At 41.3% G+C, this 19349-nt stretch overlaps 1 protein-coding gene across 19 annotated transcripts in view; it reads right to left on the minus strand.

Annotated features, from left to right (window-relative positions):
• Positions 1-19349, minus strand: part of MAST4 (microtubule associated serine/threonine kinase family member 4) — a 536231-nt gene that overhangs the window by 14530 nt on the left and 502352 nt on the right. For 16 of the 19 annotated variants that reach the window (XM_057494688.1, XM_057494684.1, XM_036887943.2 and 13 more), the window contains 10 exons: positions 19057-19189; positions 18019-18184; positions 16124-16225; positions 10783-10905; positions 10475-10587; positions 8577-8704; positions 8006-8241; positions 3875-4075; positions 1376-1605; positions 749-871 (listed from right to left, as the gene is read on the minus strand). In XM_057494688.1, the coding sequence (XP_057350671.1) occupies positions 749-871; positions 1376-1605; positions 3875-4075; positions 8006-8241; positions 8577-8704; positions 10475-10587; positions 10783-10905; positions 16124-16225; positions 18019-18184; positions 19057-19189 (1555 nt within the window). The remainder of the gene's footprint in view (positions 1-748; positions 872-1375; positions 1606-3874; positions 4076-8005; positions 8242-8576; positions 8705-10474; positions 10588-10782; positions 10906-16123; positions 16226-18018; positions 18185-19056; positions 19190-19349) is intronic. The other 3 variants (XM_057494702.1, XM_057494703.1, XM_036887950.2) reach the window with 1 other exon arrangement.

The raw sequence follows: 19349 nt of genomic DNA on the forward strand, positions 1-19349 counted from the left end.
AACACAAATTTGTCTTTTAAACAGATCCATAACGAGCTATAACTTTCTATTCTATAGTCAGCAGAACTGGAATCTGTATACATTCTCCCTCTCCACTGATATTCATGCTTATTGTGATTTTCTTATTCCACAAGCTTTATTCAGTTTAGTCTAAATAGAAATTGATCTATATTCAAATTCATTTATATGACAGTGGAAGGCTTAATGATTGCTAGAACCTCTTCTTCCATTACTACATATTTCTACCACTTCTAATATCTGTATAAATATTCACAATTCTATCTTTCAAAGGAAATCCAACTCTCAGACTAAACCTTCAGATCTGACCTCACAGTTTAACACCACTTTGTCTGCTATGATACTAGAATAAAACCTACTAGGTGTTCTGAAGAAAAATCACCGTTAGGTTAGGTGATTTGCAAACAGATTTTGCTATGTGAGGTACACAAAGCAAACAGAACTCTTACTATTTGCAGTTTAGAATAAAAAGCAAAATTAAATCAGGATGCAACTATGCAGATATAGGGAGACGTTTTTTGAGTTGTAAAACCAGAGCATTCATGTAATCTTTGTCTTTACAAAGTATGCTTAACTATGGATACTTTCTCAGTAATCAGACAGAGTATGTATGAGTGAGCCATAGAGAACTCTAGAACTCAAGTATAGAAGACACAAAACAAAACAAAAAACAAGGTACTTTCTAGATACTTGCTTCATCTGTATGGCCATGACATAAGAAAGATACTACCTTTAGCAAGAGCTCTATAACTTCCGTGTGGACAAGCCCATGCACCGGTTCTCCATTGATGTGTGTGATCAGATCTCCAGCCTTCAGTCCTGCCTGGCCTGCTGGACTTCCTTCTTCTACATTCTAAGTCCAAGAGGAGAGTAGAAATTGTAAGCAAACAAATTACCATCTCAACATTTACTGTTTCTTCTGGCAGAATATTCTGAATGAATTAGCAAATGATCCTAAGCTCCTAAGAGGAAATCAATAGGACATGGTCATTTTTCCTTTTCTGTCATCATTCTAAAATAGGATAATTTCTGTGGTTCCTTAAGAAATTTCAGGTGATTTTGAGAAAGTAGTTTTCTTTTTTTTTAAAGGCCAAGAAAAAAAAAATAAGAAAAAAAGGAATAAAAGAAGGGTAGAAATAGAACTGTCTTTGATTATTTCCATCAGCTTGGCATGCAGAATGGGCAGTCAAATATGAAAACTGGACAGAATTATGAGAAAGGATTAGTTTTTGGTAAATTCAATTCTACCACATAGACAAAAGGGAAGAGCATGAAACAAGTCCCAAATGCCAGCTTAAGAGGAAAAACATTTGGCTGGGAGTGAAACCTCACGGGGCTGGGCAACTCCTGGGCTTACCCAAACGATATGGTGCACCGTGTAGATGTCGCTGTCTCCCACATATACCCGGATGGCTCGGATGGTGAAACCATAGTTCTTCCCTGAACTGTGGATCACAATGGGCTGATGTGGACTGGCCGAAGCCGCTGAAGAATCTCGGCTAGGAGAAGAATCCCGTGAAGAAGAAGGGTCTGAGGACAGGGAATGAGGAGACATCGGACTCCCCAGTGGAGAAACAGAAAACATATCTGCAACAAAGAAGCCAGTTGTCAAGGCTGATCCTCACCATGCAAACCACACAGTCCACCCTCACCATGGGAGCATGCTTGCAAAGTAAATCTACTTGTTTCCAATAAAGTAAAAATAATATTAAAACATTTATACTGGTAACTAGCATGGATTTCAAAGCAGAAGTCTGTCAAGGAAACCTTCCAAGTATCTCTATTCTAACTCATTTCCAATACTCCAAAGTTATAATTTCTTAGTTCTCTGCTCTAATAACAACACTCACAAAACTTAATGACTATCTGGCTGTGATACTTTATTTAATACATTCTCTTTTAATTAAAGAAACAAATCATGTAAGTATGGATTTCAAGTCCATCCTCACACAGAGAAGACCGTATGGACTACAGTACGAGATTCTCAGGCTCCAAATCTTGCCCTTAATGACTTTAACATGGTCCTTTTCAAATACACATAGTCAAGAAAGCAAATTCTCAATCTACCAGCTGCTTTTTACAAGAATATTGAACTAGCACTAATGAAATAATTTTGATCAAGAAAACACGAAAATGTCAACTATTCTATAAGAGAATCACTCCTCATTACTGATAACAACTGACTGTTTTCATTTACTACCTGTGATTCTAACAAGGTGTCTGAGAGAACAATGTAGATGAAATAGATAGATTTTAAGAAAAATTCAGTTCATATTCCACAAAACCAATTCTACTCTGCTTTCCTTGTTTTACAAGGAAACACACTTTTAACCGATAGTTCAGATCACTCTTCCATCTATGTGACTCTAAACAAATCCTAACTGGTCATGTGAGTTAAAGTGTGTGTATGTTTGAGAAAAAGAATCATCTATAAAAGATGCTGAGGTTTGAATGTGAGCTTAGCTGGATGGAGCCAGACTATAAAGCGACCAGTGCAACTGATGGCTCACCAGGTGTGGGAGTACCACTGTGGCCACAGTAAGCTGAAAGTATCCTATCCATACTACCCTTTGTTCCAATTCTTCTGTCTGTCCAAAGTAGAACAAAGCTAAATGTATCACTCTCCATGCTCCATCACTCTGACATCTGTAGCAAGTTTTTTTTGCTGGCTCCCTTCTGTCTAATCAAAAGGCCAGGGAAGAGACACACGCAGGTGGGCAGGGAACTTCAAACCATGCAAGCAGGAAGAGGAGAGGGTGGACACACACAGATTCAAACTGCTGAAGGCCAGGCCCCTGATCCTTTGCTTAATGGAGGTTTCCCTTATCTCCCCAAATTGAATAACTGTTCTTGTTTACCAAGATGTGGACTTCCTCAGCAGCCTTCAGAAGTGGGCCTGGCCACACCACACTTACCTTCCCGACTTGCAGCTGCCCTGGGGCCAGTGCCTATGGGTTCTCAACAGTCATTCAAACTAGGGAGTATTTGTTTGATGGTGCTAAGTGGGATGTCTCCCAGGAAACAAACAGGCTGGAGTACTACCCCCAAATAAGCATTTGTTTATATCAAACTTCTTTGTGAACAAATATGAAGTTTCAAAAATGTAAACAATCCATTTTATACATAGTCTGTATTCTTCCAAATGCATGCCATCTGCAAATATAATTCAATTGCCATTACCACTCTCTTGCTGTCATCTGAGTGGTAAGACATAACCACCAGGGTGTGTATTTCATTTCTGCCAGCGGAATTACTACAGACTTGGTGATTAGCAGAGGCAAAACAAGGTTGTAGAAAAATACTGCAATTCAACAAAACAATAATCAAGCCCAGTTTTCCAATACAGGGCAGAAAATGATTTGACTACCAGTAGGAGGAAGCAAAGTTCAACAGACAGGGTAGGGCAAACTTCTAATTTCACTGCTGTCTGATTCTCCACATCCCCAGTAATGAAAAACTTAGGCCCTCTGTGTCTACTTCCTCATTAATTAGATGATTAAAACTATACTTAGCTTTCCAACACAGATGCTGTAAACAGCTTTGTAAAGTATATACATGATGCATAGCTGGTGAAGAAAAATTATTCAGAGGAGGCAAATTTATCATTTGACTTGTGAAGGTGGGGGAGAAAGAAAAGAAAAGGAAAAAAAACAAAAAAAGAAATCAGGCTTTGTGGGAAGGAAGCCTGCCTCATCTCTGGCTGCAGAAGGAAGTGGAAGGAACAAGCCGGCGAGCTGCATGGGAGGCCCGGAGGCCCAGAGATTCCAGCAACCTTGATCTCAAGCAGCATTCCAGGGGAGGGGGTCAGGACCGCATGCAAAGTCACACAACTTCATGCGAGTAGTGGTCTCTCTACCTCCTGGGATCATGAGGGACAGAGCACTGGCAGAAAGGGACTTGGTCACTTTCCCCGAGATTTTCTTTTTTTCTGTGCTTTCTAATCGCTGCCGAGCCACGTGAGAAGTGGGTTCACTGGATGGCTTTGAGGAATTATCTGTACTGTCCACACACTCGCTTCGTCCATTTATCTGATCCAAGTGCTCTGAAAAACTGCCAACTGTACAAAGAAGAAGGGATAAACACGTTCAGGAAACTCTGGGATAGGGGAGATGGACAGAAGGGAAGAGGGAGAGAAAGAAGGACAAACGCTGGGAAATACACTCCCATGTGGCTCACAAGCCATCAGGTAGATATTAAAAACACATGACTGGTTTGAGGAAGGTGATATGGAGGAGGAAGAGATGAGAGAGGTGTCCATTCAGGTTCATTTTGCTTGTACACAAGCCTGCTACTTCTCAGTCAACAAGTCCATTAAACTAGAAGAATAATTGTTTTCTAGACTGTGTATTTTACAACCCTGTAGAGAATTACAACTCCTGCCATGCCATCACCATGAAGGGCCATGCCAGGCAATCATCACTCTGTGAGCACCATGGCCACCCACTGCACGCTGTGCTTACCCTACAATACTAATGACTGTGGTCTTGATACAAGGACATCATTAATCACTTCATGAAGACTTCAGCCTGCATTCATCTACTGTCTTCCTAGAATACACCGCACACCTAGCGTGTCTCCTCTCATTCTCATGCCATATACTTCCTTTCACTCTAAGCTCCTTGTACATTTCACAGGAGGAGACAAGAGGTATTACTGGCTACATTACTCAGTGGCTCATTATGTCTTCTTGGCTTTTAATCTAGACAGCATGTCATATGCTGATTTGCCCTGAAGTTATTAGGCCATTGAGAGGGCCCCTTCCCCTCTGAACCAGCCATGCTTCTTTACTTTTAATTTTATTTACCCCTAATATAAACTGGAATATTGTTTTTTGTTTTGGTTTATTCATTAAAAAAATTAGGACTTCCTTCAGAAGAGGATCCTGAGAGAATATAACCGTGTAAGGATGCAGAAATGGAAAATCACAGACCTCGGTCTGGTGAGTGTACTAGGCTAAGAGTAAAGAAAGTTCCTGAGCTAAAGTGATATTTTCTCCCAGAGAAAAGTTGCATGGCCACCCCTTGTTGGTTTCTCCTACTTTCTTTCACAGGCTGTTTTCTTTTTTTCCCCTTATTTCTTTTTTAAATCACTGATAATATATCTTTGTCCAGGAAAAGAAAAAGTGCTTATCTCATTTTTACGTCTAAATGCTGTAAGTTCTCTGTGCTTTAAAAATCATCAATGCTAATCATCACCTTAAGATACACAATCCACACAGAGAATTTAATATGATAATGAACGATGCTTTGAAAGACCAGCCAGCACACTTTAAAGTGCTGATATGACATTCTTGCTAAGAATGAGTTAGGTCTCACAGACCTCACTAGCATTTCTGTTACACTGTTGTATACATGCCACTCCACTGCAAAGTTACAGTTTCGTCCCAGTTCACAGAAGGTGACACAGACCCCACAGGCAGGACCAAAGCCCGGGGAGTGGGACAGTGGGCCTGGGCATTGCACCGTTCTTGGCCAGTCACTGTGCTAGGCACACGGTCTTCCAGGTGACACCCATCCAACCTACGAAGGAAGATAATCTCAAGGCAAATATCAACAATCTTTCTACTCCTATAGGTCAAATTCAGTCTCACTTACCAGAACATCTGTTCCATTCCTTTTAAGTAAAGAAATGAACTGCTGAAGGACTTGAAAAAGCTGCTTCACCAATCAAAAGTCTCATCTCAATAATCTTAGGCTTACTTTTGGGTAAGTTACATATTCCCTTCTCCTTTCTAATTTGGTTTGGATGGGATCGTTGGCAAGTGTAAAATGAAAAGCTAAATCTCTTTATGATGAATAATTTGTTGGGTGCATTAGAGTACCTAAGGCTTCAAAAGACTTACTTTTCACTGATTCAAACACAATGTAGTCGTGAAAAAAGAGAAACAGGTAAAAAGCTGTACTTCCCTAAATGCCAGAGTGTGAATATACAATGTTCTCTTTATCATCCCTCCCTCCCTCCTGCCTCCGCCATCTCATTGCACAGCATGGCATGTAAGCATGTGCTTCTTGTCTGCCAATAGTGGATAATGTCACCTTAATGTTCTGCAAATGTCAAGGGTTCTCTCTTTTTGATGGTGGAGCAATATAAAAATCAACAAATTTAATTTTACTACAGTCACGGTTTTCAGACTCCCTAATTACCCTTGGCTATTAGCAAATCAGCTCATCTCTCTATTCTGTGCAGCCCCCAAGGTCTTTGATTATTTTTAGTGTGTATATGGGGGAGACAGAGAGAAAGGTGGCTTGAATCTATTAATCAAAATGCATGGCAGGACCTAGGCAGATTTTTTTTTTAATTATGAAAGTAATCAATCAAATGCTTAGACACCATTCCCCTCCCTCTACCTCCTACATTTTTGATAGGAGGCTGAAGGGACTAACAGATCATAAACAACTCACCATATTAAGAATCAACTTTAAATGAAGGTAAGCTTACTCTACTCAGAGTGAGATAACAAGCCAAGAAACAGGGACCTTAATAACCAGAAATTAAAAATACTGAGATATTTGATTTGATTACCAAGATGAACTAAAAATGGCCAGGAATCTTAGACTACTACATTATTTCTACAGTATTTCTACGTTGCTATTCCCTTAGATTTATAAAGAGTCAGAACAAGTGGAATTATCCTACATGGCAACAGAACTGAGAGGGAGAGAGAGAAGGAAAAAAACCCAACGTTCTTTTTCCTCATGGTAAACTAGAAGCACATGTGATGCTCCACAGAACCAATTTTTTTAGTGAAGCTGAAATAAACCCAGCCTATAAAGTTTGAATGATTAAATTATTTAAAAAATTACTCTATGAATATTCAGTTAGTTAAAAATATGCTCACGAAAATCTTGGAATCATGCTTATCAATACAGCATATTGAATGTGGTTTAATGAAAACATTTATTATACCAACCATGAGCCATACCCATCTTTTTTATTTTTAAGTATAAATGCACATTGCTCTGTGGAAGGAGAAACTGCACATAACCTTTTTATAAACCAAATAGTATTTTTAATGTACCTGAAGGGCTTGCTCTAAGGGAAGTACAAGTTTGATTATCTAGTGAGGACACCTCCATTATTAAGGACCAGCAAATATCCATGATATATTAGGCATTTTAAAAGCCTGTGAAGGTAACTGTTCCTGTTGTCAGGAAGTGACAGTTACCAAGTGACATTATAAAGAGCTTTCACAGAAAGGGCCCAAGCCCCTTGACAGCCTTGCGAACAGCCAGGGACACCTCAGGAGTTCCTTGACTCCAGACACCCACAGACTGGGAAGGTCACCTTCATCTGTGGTCTTGTTGCACATGCACATCAAACACCAACTGGAATTGGGTTAGTATTTCTGACTCCATGCTCCCCTCTCAGTCCTAGAGGCCTGGAAGGCACTGTGAACCCCACAGCATAAACATCTTGCTGCAGTCGCTCAGAGTCCAGTGTGGAAAGCTGAGTTATTTGGGGCAACAAGGCCCGCATATCAAAAAGCAACTCCTTCAAAGCAACAATCACCCATTTCAACACTGTAGAGGGAATGATGGTTTTAAACTATAACTTATGGGTGATTTAAGAAATTTTTGAGGGTAACTTTGACCATTTGACTATTTGACATTGTTCCTTACTCCTAAATTTGAGTTAGATACAACTCCACAGGCATGTCTTTGCATCAACAACAGAGAACATGCTGAGTTAGTGTGCTGTGACTGCCATCAAAGGGTCCCCCTGAAGCCCAGCTGCAGAAACGAAGGCTGGCTCTGCGGCAAGGATGGTTTGCTCTATGGCCATGCATCAAGGAGGGGGCTGAGACATCTGACCTCAGGTCTTAAGAGCTCATTTCCCAAGGCCAAGAAGTGGGACCATGTGGGAGGCTGGTGGCATAAAACAGCCAACGTCTCCGCCTAGCTAGGCCAGCCCTGGGATTCAGGACACCAGCAGTCTCCTCTCAGCATGGCGGACAGTGTCTGCAGGGCAGGCGTGTCCAGGGCCTCACCTGACAGGGTGGAGCTGCTGATGGTGCTGGCGGGGGTGGTGACTTCAGGCTCCTCCTGGGCACACTCTGCAGGTGGGAGGGCTGGCTTTTCCAGCAACTCGTGGAGGTCTCCGGGGCAGGGAGCAGCTTCACGTTGTTCTGTCTCTGCTGAAATGGCCAGTTTGGGAAGCAGGCCAGAACTGAGTCTCTGTCTGTTGCTTTCAGTATCTGAAGAGTTGGATGTGGATAACTGTTGCCTTAATGAAAAACCAAAACAAAGTCACGTATATATTCATACAAGGCAACGGTTCAAGGTGAATTTTGGAAGAAACCAGGTAAAAATGAAACAGATAAGCAGTTATTAGAAATGCACTTCATTAGAACTTACTAGAAATGCACATTCTCAGCCCACCCACCTCCCACCAGGATCTACTGGATCAGAAACTTTGCGGACGGGCCCAGCCATCCGTGTTTTTACAGGCCGTTTGGGTCACTCAGATGCACATAGAGTTTAAATTCTTAAACTTCAGTTTAAGGAATGCTGCTCTAGCAGCTCCTGCTTATGATATTTCTTAACAGACATTTCACATACATTTCAGAGTATTCCGAACTCCAGCTTAATGTTTCTGTAGACGGCAGAGTCGTGCTTTTGGTTTTGTCCCCAGGGTCTTCCTTCTCTTCTCCTGGATTCTGAGTTACTCGATCTATACTGCTGAAAACCTGGAACGCAAATAGTGCTTGTTAATACCTTTTTGAAAGAGTTTGTCAGAAAAGAACCCTAATCTTGGGAGAAAAACCTGCGAGCATGATTAAAGTTTGAATTGGGACAGTGTTTCCAGAAGGTACTTTATAATGCTAATTTATGTGAATCTTGAGATGAAGGTAAATGGACAATTTCTTTTCTTTTGGAGTGGTGAGCTATGAATTCATCACCTTCTGCCATATCTCATTCAAGACTTTGTATCTGCAAAAAAAATCCATAGATGCACTGGGGTTTCTAGGTCTGGGGATCAATGCACACCTTAGATGACTTTTTAAACATGAAGTCAATCAGAAAAAGAAAATCACAGAGAAAATGATTTAATGGCCACCAGTCAGAGGTGGGAAGGAGAACTATGGATTGGAATTGAGTGCAAAGAGAAGAGTAAATGACCTGTTTTCAAGGCATGTGTGGGGAGGATGCAGTACATTTTGGTTATGATTCGGAGGTATTTGTTTGGCTTATAAATCACATATGCCGACAGGTAGCTTCATATGTTGGTACTGGGATTTCTGAAGCAGATCAGAGCTTAGGCAAACCTGAGATGTCTGTTGTCCCATAGGAAAAATGGAAGCTTAAGTAGGGAGCTGAGACCCCAGTGCAGAAAGCACCCCTACTGCCCAAGTCAGCTGTGTGCTGTTCTCCGGGGAATGGCCCTGAGACCTCCTATCATCTACTGAGGTTAGGAGGAAGGGGGCTAAAGAACAGAAGACAGCAGGAAGGAAACAGAGTTCAGAGGCCAGCTTTGATGAGCCGGAGAGCAGGCAGTGGAGAAAGCCCCGTGCAGTGTTACCAAAGCTTCTGTCCTGGCTCTGGGACGGACGCGCCAGCACCCCCTCCAGGGAAATCCCTACCACTCTCTGTCCTTTCTGTAAATAGGGAGGGCAGTGCCGGCCACCGCACACATGTATTCCCGGCAGTCACTTAGGAAAAGATACAGGACAATTTAAAACCATTAAATGTTACAGAAAAACTAAACAATGATCGTGTAAAATGCCATGGCAACAGAAAATGTAGAGCTACTGAAAATAGCAGAAGGGAGGCAGGGTGTCCTGTAAGTTCATATCCTTTTCCCTAGGGCCCTGCCTTGTCTCAGGACTATCAAGTTTCTTTGTTTTGTTTATTTAATCCTACCACTGTCAGTAAAAAGCATCTTTCTCAAACATTGATTTTATTATCTTCTCCCATTTCCAAACTCTAGCTTGGCTTCCTGCTGCCTCCTTAATGTGACATTTTCTATTATGGTTACAAGACTGTCATTCCACAGTCCACTATCCCATGTGTGTTAGCTCATGTCAAGGACTAAGCCTTCTCCCTTGCATTGTATTCCCTGTAATACTAGGAGGGAATCTGCACACAATGAGCTCAAAGTTCTTCACTATAAGATGAAAGAAATGTGGGGTCCCCTTCACAGCCTAGCCCCAAGCGGGACCAGGGCTTGGAGGGTACTCCAAAGACAGGACTACAAATGCAAGGCAGTGTTTCAGGAAAAAGGGTATTAATCTGCAGAGACAAGAGACAGAGAAGGGGTGGGGGCTCTGGATTATCAAGATAGTGGGGTCACTTTTCCTAAGCACAAAGAATTTTAAGTACAAGACACCCCTAAGCCCCCAAACACTGTAGGTGGTTTTTACAATCCTGTCCAGCAGGATGTGGGGCACCAACTATCTGGCTGGTTATCTGAGATTCGCCCAGAGAGGCCCTATATGTTTATGCCATATTTCACTTACTTTTGAAAACCTATGTGAACACGAGGAAAACTGCCTTATTTCCACAGTAAAGTCTTCATCATTTGTGTCATCTTCTTCCTCAGTCTCCATGTGATGATACTTCTCAGACCGAGCTGCAGAGAAATGTTTGGGAACAGTTCCAGTTACTCCGAATTTCAGCTTTTCATTCAGATATTTTAATTATGAGTTTCTTTATCAAAGCAACATTACATTTAGGGATTCAGACTGGAAGGTTCTATCAAAAGCAGAGATGATTTTCTACAAATCCAAGGCCAAACAATTTTTTTTATATCAGATAATGTACTTACTATCAAAATAACTTGTGTCATCTTCAGATTCCAGTTGGGGAATAAATTCTGCCTTCTGTCTCAGCAAACTGTTCCAGTCTAAAGAACGGAAGAATCGATGCTGTTTGACTTCATAGGCACCACCTTGGGGTAGGAAGTGGAGGGGAAGGATGAGGGGAAAGTGTTAAACTCCAAGCAAATGTAAACATCAGTTTTTTAAGAAAAACAAAACAAAACAACATTTCCATCAACAGAGAAATAAAGAAGTCATGGAAATCTTACTTTTTCCTTCTACAACCAATTCTCCCCCACACACAAATTTATGCATAATTTATCAGCAGAAGATCTGATTTGGTAATAGCAGTCACTAAGGCACAGTTTCTCCTTTGTTAATTTTTCCAAGACAGCCTCCATCTTTCAAAGGTTAATGATGCAGCCACTTAAAATCACATTATGCTGAACCTGGGGATGTGGACACACATTGACCCATAGCACACTTGCTCATTACAAACCCAAAGAAATTCTAACAAGGTGCAAAATGTTTTCACAGCAATATTTCCTCTGGAGGTAAAATCTTAAATATAATGGTTACCATTCAATTTTATTGGATTGATCATTAACATAGGCGGGAGTCATTAACATAAGCGGGAGTCAGAGTCTGTGGATTACAAATTCTTCAGTAGGAAACTGGCAAATCTGTTTGACAGATTTATACAGCATGGGATGAAAACCACAATTCCTAAGTTTTAGGCCTCTTTTTGCCAAGTCAGCATGATAGCACAACTCAGTGAAGCAATGTTTTTAATTTAGTTTACGGTTTTACGGAGTAATTTTGAAAGGCAAGCCCCATCAAAATATTTTACTTTAATCCATGTATAAGGTATATGTTATATAAAAGCATAGCATGAGACTCAGGCCCCTGCCCTGTCTTGCTGATGAGGGAGATTAGGAAGAATCATTCCTGAAAAAACACAAGGCAGAGAAATTTCTCCCAAGACTAATACCAGGCTCTAACCAGCCTCCCTGCCAGAAGCCCTCCTAGGCGTGATGTAAATGCCTCTTCAATGCAGTTGTCACCCAGGCTTCTCATCCCGCCCTCAGGGGGTAGGAAAGACATAGGCTGAGAAGTGCAAGCTGAATGAAACAACATAGGCTTGGATCCTGGGGCAGGGGAGCTGCCTGTGTGGTTCAAAGATGTTTGACTCTGTCTCCATCAGGGCCCTCGGAGCACAAGGTACTGGTGGGAGCTCCAAACCCAGCCTGGGCAAACTAGTGATCTGAAAACAATGGGATAGAGAAAAAGGAGTCAAGTGGGAAAATCACCCCATTTGATTAGAATCTATATCCAGGATCCACCAAGCATTCTCCATGTTTCCAGCACGACCCTTACGTCTGATGCTGATCCCAGCAGCAATAGTATTAGCAGCTGGGATGTGAGGGCTGACCTGGGCAAGTACTGGACCAGATGCTAGAGGCATCTTATTTCTTTTAATTAAATCACTAAAAGTTAAGCCCATGAAGTAGCCATTATCCACTGCATTTGGATGGGGAAACCAAGGACAAGCTATAAGCATGCTGGGCTGAAGTCACTCAGCTGAGGGAGGGTTAGAGAGGCTGAGCGGAGGTCTGTCTCAGAGCACCTAGGTCCATCCATGTGCCATTTGCCATGTGCCACAAAGGGGAAAGGCATGCTTTGGCTCAGAGCCTACCCTGCCATCTCTCCTGCATCGATCTGCAAATGGGTTCACAACTGCTAATCCTGGGGAACTGAGCTAGAGAGCCAATTCCTAAAGCTATTCTCCCAGGACCTCTGCATAGTCTAACTCTAGTCTTCCATGCATCCTAGCTCTCATCTAGCCCAACCCATGTCCCCAAACACAGCTGCCAGTCATTTTCTTCTAGCACTCCTATCTCGGAGAAGCAAAAAGAGCTCACACAGTTATTTATCCAACTGCATCACTGTGCCAGTGGCACTTGTCCACAGAGTCAAACTTAGTGGCCCACCACACGCTACACTGCAATGACTTCTGCTGCTGCTTGTGGGCCACACCAAGTGACAGCTCTGATACTCTGAGGTCACTCAACTTTACCTGGAAAAGCACAGTTCTCTAGAGCCAACAGCTTAAACAGCACCTCCACACCAAATCCAGAGGGTCCAGTTTTTTGCTCCCTGCTAGCCAATCTTTGGGACTCAAGTTAGTGAGAACATGTATGTTATCTCTGTGGACGATGACAAATGCAGGTCCTCCCCAAGGAGTCACAGCCCCCACTACTGATTCAGTTCACGGTTCTCACCCTTTGGCCTTTGTGCTCCACTGAGAAGAGATTGCTTATCACTGGGTCCTGTTTTTTATGTGCTTTTGGAGGGATGGGGAACAAAAGAATGAAAGGGACACACTGGGGAAAAACTACCTCTGGGCTAAAATGATGGCGCAGGGTGGATGATGGCATTATGGGCCAAGTACACATCATGTGAGACAGGAACTCATGTAAAAGGTGGCTCTCATTGTAAGAATTCACCAGGAAGGGAAGGGAAGTTGATGATTTCTTGACCTCCTATCATGTATGAGGTTAGTGTACTAGGTACCTTCATGAGCACACTTGCATTTAGTCCTCATGATAATCCTGTGAAGTATATAACATACCCATTTTAGAAAACTGAGACTCAGGGCAATGAAAAAACTGCTCAAGACCAGCCAGCTAGTACATGGGTGGGAGTCACTTATACCTGAGAAGCAAGAAAGTCCCATGTGCCAGGTTGCCACCCAATACTCTTAAAAGTTCAAAAGTGTAGTTCAAGTAGGACAAGTTCCCAAACTGCAAGTCACATTTGACACTAATGTTCTCTCTTGAGTTTTTCTCTCCTTTCATGGAAGTTTCTTAAACATCCATTATGTTCTTCACACTCCTTTTCTCAGCCTTTCTAGTCTCTCGGGCAAATGTGCATTCGCACATTTTCACAGTGCATTATTTTGCCCGCTAAATATGCATTAAATCCAAAATGCTGTCACTGGAAGCAGCAGGCAGGCCTGTGGGATTCTCAGCCTCATTCTCTGGGCCTACTGGGACCTGTCACATTGGACCTGCCTGTTTGGCAAGCACTTCCTGACAGTGCTAAGAGCTTGGGCAGGGTCTTTCAAATGTCTCTTTTGAGCTTCTGCTAGATTTGTTTCTCAAACCGTCACACCCTGAAAAGACTAAAAGTAGCAGTCAAGGAGAAAAGGTGCAGAGATGACTTGCAGCATATAATACATAAACGTAGATATGCTGACCATCTTCATAGCCCTATCTCATGAAATCAAGGCCAATCAAGAATCCAAGTATTCTTAGAGGAGGGAAATGGGCAGAATATTAAGTGGGAAAATTCTCCAGCTGATACAGCCACACTGAAGGGGGAAGGGAACTCTTTCAAAGGAGTGTTCTGATTCTAATATATTTTTAACCCTAACTTAGGGCAACACTTCTCTGAGACAGCCAATAGGACATAGAAATAGATATTTGTATTGTTGCAGGACAATCTGAAAATGCCGCAGCTTCTCCTATTTGGCTCAAGTGAGTAAAAAAAATCACTCCTCAAAACTCTGCACCATACAGTCTTGACACCAGTTCTTTGATGACTACTTGTATCTCTTGAATCGTAAAGCAAATCCGACAGCAGACCACGGAGGGTGGGATATCAGGCTGCTCGTCACTCCAGAGTGAAGGAAAACCTAACAGGGTAAGAAGAGACCTAAACTACTCTGTTTGGAGTTCAGTCAGTGCAAAGGTGAGAGCGCATGCCACCACCATTTCTGGATCTCATAGGTCCAAGGGGAAGCAGGAGATTATACATGCAGAAAAAACAACAACACCAGCAGCAGGACCGGGTCACACCTAGTCCTACAAGCCACAGTGGATGACCTCTTATGCTCCTCATAGTCCTGTAAGCTTGTACCACTGTGAGCTCCATTCTACAGATGTATAAATGAGGGGCAGAAAGGGAAAAACCTGCCACAGTCACACAGCTGAGATTATGCTCAGGCAATTTGCCTTCGAGTCTGTGCCCTTAAGTGCCATTTATGTTGCCCCTCCTAGTTAAAGGCTCGCATGGGAGCCTGGTAAGAGACCCAACTCAGAAAAGTTCTCCCAACTGCGCCCTGATTTTAATCCTTCTCTGATTCTTTAATGCAGAGTCTACAAGACTTTTCTGTAAAGAGCCAAACAGCGAATATTTTAAACTTCATGGGTAGTCTGTCATGACTGCTCAACTCTGCCACTGTAGCATGAAGGACAGACAAAAGATGAATGATCAGCATTGCTGCATTTCAGTAAAACTTTATTTACAAAGTAAAGATTTGGCCCATGGGTTTTAATATATCATCATAAGCTCTAGTGACACAGTTTTCCATGCCCAAGCAAGAAGAGAGCCCTCCAAGCAAGAGAAGGTGGAGAACAATAGAGGAGCTGTTGGCAAATGATTTTTGTCTTGGAAGAAATAGGGGAGAGAATTATTTCTTCAGTATTTTCTGATATTCCTATTGAAATGGAATAGCCCAGAGGAAACAACCCAATGAGTCAACAATTTTCCCTGATAAAAATTTTGGATACTATTACAGTGTGTGTGTGCATTTATATTCAATAATCAGCATCTCTAGAGAAATTCACATACTAGGGCACACTGAGACTCTATATTGGGATCTCTGTTGAGAATATAAGGAAGAACAGGCCAAAGAAGGGCAGAAACAAACAAACAAAAACTGTAGCAGAAGAGCCAGGAAAAATAACCAGCAAGAAACAAATCTATCTCCTTAATCTTGAAAGTCAATGGTTTTTAATTCTCTGCTTCTTAGGCCATAGTGCTGATCACCATGAGGGGACAACCCGTGGTTCAACCCCAGGCACTCATTTCTAGTAATTAGTTCAAGTACTGATAATCTGTTCAAAGCCTGTACACAGTAACATGCTGGGTCAAATCCTTCTGAGAACATATATTTTTAAAAGAACCTAAACAACAAAAAAAAGCTCCACATCTCTAATCTTCTGTTTCAAATTATTTAAGATGCATGCTTTTCGGGAGAGAAGAGTTACATGTGCTCTTGAGGTTTTCTTCCAGAGAACTTTTATTTGTTGAAACAAATTAAGAATAATTTCTGCATTTCAAAAAACAAAGACAACCAACCAACCAATCTTCCTTGTGTACTTATTGCTCTGAACCAGGAAAAAAACCAAAATATTATTGTTATACTGTATTGCAGTCATGTTCTACACCAACAAAACAGACGTTTCCTATACAAAAACACAAAACACCAACAAAAACCTCTGCGTGCTCTATACAGACATCATTTCTTGCATATTAGCAAAATTAAAACCTATGCACTCTAACCTGTTCCGAGTCTCTCCAGGGGATTCTGCCTGAGAAGCAAGGTAATCAGATCCTGGGCATCGGGTGGTGGCGCCTCATCCTTTTCAGGCCAGTTAATCTCATCTAGAAGGAAGAAAAGTAGTTGACAACTTTATTGCTCAAATGGGGGCCCAGTTCCTAATGCAGGGACATAACAAGGAATTCGTTAGAAATGCAGAATCTCAGGCTCCACCCAGACTGCATCAGAGTCTGCATTTACCAAAATCTTCAGTTGATGCTTAGGCCCAGTCAAGTATGAGAGGCACTGTTTCACACAACTTGAATAGCACAGCTTTCAACAATGCCTTTTTGATTAATTTTCCTTTGGCAGAACTGGCTCATAACAAATTGCTCCCTTTGGTTATTAAGAGGACTTAATACTTAATATAATGGAAGCTCTAAACACCTGTGTTTCGTGTGGAACGTAAGGTTTTCTCTCCTACTATCCTCAGCTGAGAGCTTGGCCACATCCAAACAGTTCTTCAGCTTCAAGAAGCAAAAAATAATTTTGTAAAAATAACCATTTTAAGTGACAAAAGAAAGGTCAAAATGCTAAGCCTAAGGAAGGAAAAAAACCTCCAGAGTAATCATAGTAATGGAAGTATTTAAAATCTGTCATAAATATTACTGTATGTTCTACATTCAAAAGGAGTTTGCCTGAAGATAAGGTGTGCATGCTTGTGTGTATGGAAATGCAATAAAACATGAGTTATTTCTGTGTGTGCCTGCCTCTAGCTTCCTCTGCTGCAGTTTAAATCTGATTTGGAAAATAAAACATGAATATGTATCTCAGCCGTAAGGCATCAAGAACAAAGCCAGCATTTGCTGCTTGTGTTAATTAAACAGTTGATTCCTCTTGCCACTCAGGCCTTGGTATATCAGACAAGAGCCTAGTTATAAATCCATAAACAGCTCAGATATTGCATAAAAGGGTTATACACTGCAGGCAACCCACAAATCTACTTTGTTAAAGTTTACAAATATGCCTGGCTTGCAAAATCAGCGGTAGAAAATAATGCTGTGATTAAGGGGCTCCTCACACCAAAATAAACTTCCCCCTATTTCCACTGTGGCACTCTGGAAGCACAGTCCAGAGGGGACTGGAGGTGGGTGATGGAGATGTCAGTGAAGGCTCACAAACTTTGTGGAAAAGAGGCCTGAGTGAGGCTTGGGGAAATTTATAAAAACAGCAGGTAGGGTAGTAATGGAGCCTATTTAATTATCATTTAGTTTTGCCACAAGCCGCATAACAATAGTTAGGGTCAGCTTTCAGGTTAAGATCTAAAGGTTATTGAATTTTAAATGAAAGATGAACAGCTGTTACAGAAATAACATTACACCATAACAACTACCAATGAAATCATTAACAATCTGTGGATTAAATTTGCTTCCTTCCCATTCTCATTATTTATTATTTGGTAGACATTTGTTTTAGGGTTTATTACATTTTTGTTAATTTCTTCATTGTGTCATTAGCCATTCTTCCCATTTATGTAACTGTTACCCATATTAACCTTTTCTTCCCTGGTGCAACTTTCCTATCATGGAAATGAAGACTGGACGTGAATGAGATCATTTGCAAATCCCACTCCAATTTCCTTTACAGAAAAAGCATGCCATAAAAACTGGTTACATTGCTAGTTCATTTCCAAATTCCATGTTAACAAAACTTGCTTAGATCAGTTTTCAACACAAATAGCTCTCTTGAGACTGTGAGAGTCAGTTATGTGCTATGATGAGTAAGTTCTTTTAATTTGTTGGCTAAACTGTTCGATAAAGATTAACATTTAAGTAGTAAAGATGGTACTACTCCACAGAATTGCATTAAATAGTTGCTTCCCAACAGTGACCTAAAGATAACTCCTGATGATACTTACCACTGATGACTTGTCCAAACAGCTCCTCTGGAGTGTCTCCAAAGAATGGCACACATCCGACCAGAAATTCATAGAGGATGATCCCCATGGCCCACCAGTCCACTGGCTTCCCATAGCCCTGCCTCAGAATCACTTCTGGTGCAATGTACTCAGGCGTGCCACAGACCTAGAAGACGATTGCAGTATTAGAATAACTGGAATATTAGACATGACTTAAATGAGCAAGATGGCTGAACACCAATTACGGTGTCCAGAGTGCATCTGCTCAACCACATGGAACCAACATGGGCAAAGAACTTAAGAACAGCAATTATAAGTTGGTATCTACAAAAATGAAGGCAGTGAAATATTTAAATACCATAAAATGGAAATTTACAGTTGCTCTAATGTTAAACCAGGTGTAATCTGTAACCGCAAATTGAGGGTTTGATCCTGTTTGGTAGTTCTACTTTTCTTACAATATTAAAAGCATTTGTGTAAATTTAAAATAATAATGCATTTTAAAATCTGTGACTATCGGGGATAGTCTAAGTATTTCTATGACCAAAATATATTCACACCCTGGTTACTTCATAAAAGCATGACAGTTGAGATGTGTTTACCTTAAGTAACTTTACAATGAACAGATTGTGGGTACATGGTAATGAGGCATGCTTAAAGGGAAATGGGCCATAGCTCAGATTTTAGCCCCCGTGATTGCACGATGCATCATGAGTTTCACGAGTACTCTACTGAGACTCCTGAATTCCTTACAAAGACAGTTTTCCATTTGTCTCTCTCACATTCTCACTGTGTGCAATTAGATCGTTCATCTTGCTAATAGACCATAATGTTGGGGGAGGAATGTGGTGGAATGGACAGTTCAAAGAGGCCCAAGGAGAAAAATGGAAGCAATTTGCACTTTATTAAATGTAAGGCTTATACAGACATCTACACTCCCAGTACTAATGTGAAGACAGCCTATCAAGTTGACTCTGCATTCCCCTGGCAATAGCGTACTCTGTTTCTCTATAGAACTGAACAGCATGCCTAACTTACCTGTTTGTCCAAGAACTCTCGAGCATCCTTCTCAATATGACCCTCATACAGATTGGTAGTCATGCTCATGAGCCCCACCTTGGATAATCCGAAATCTGTCAGCTTTATGTGTCCCATGGAGGTGACCAACAAACTATGAAGCAGAAGGACATATATTACAACATTCACTCTGAAGCTCAGTTTTTCTTTTTAACTCCCCTCACCACCATCAATTTGTATGACTACTTAGAATAAAGGTATCAACCTTACTATAAAACCCAGACTGTGAAGAGATTAAGTCACATGAATATGTT

The sequence above is a fragment of the Manis pentadactyla genome, chromosome 2, assembly GCF_030020395.1.
Source record: "Manis pentadactyla isolate mManPen7 chromosome 2, mManPen7.hap1, whole genome shotgun sequence".
Taxonomy (NCBI): domain Eukaryota; kingdom Metazoa; phylum Chordata; class Mammalia; order Pholidota; family Manidae; genus Manis; species Manis pentadactyla.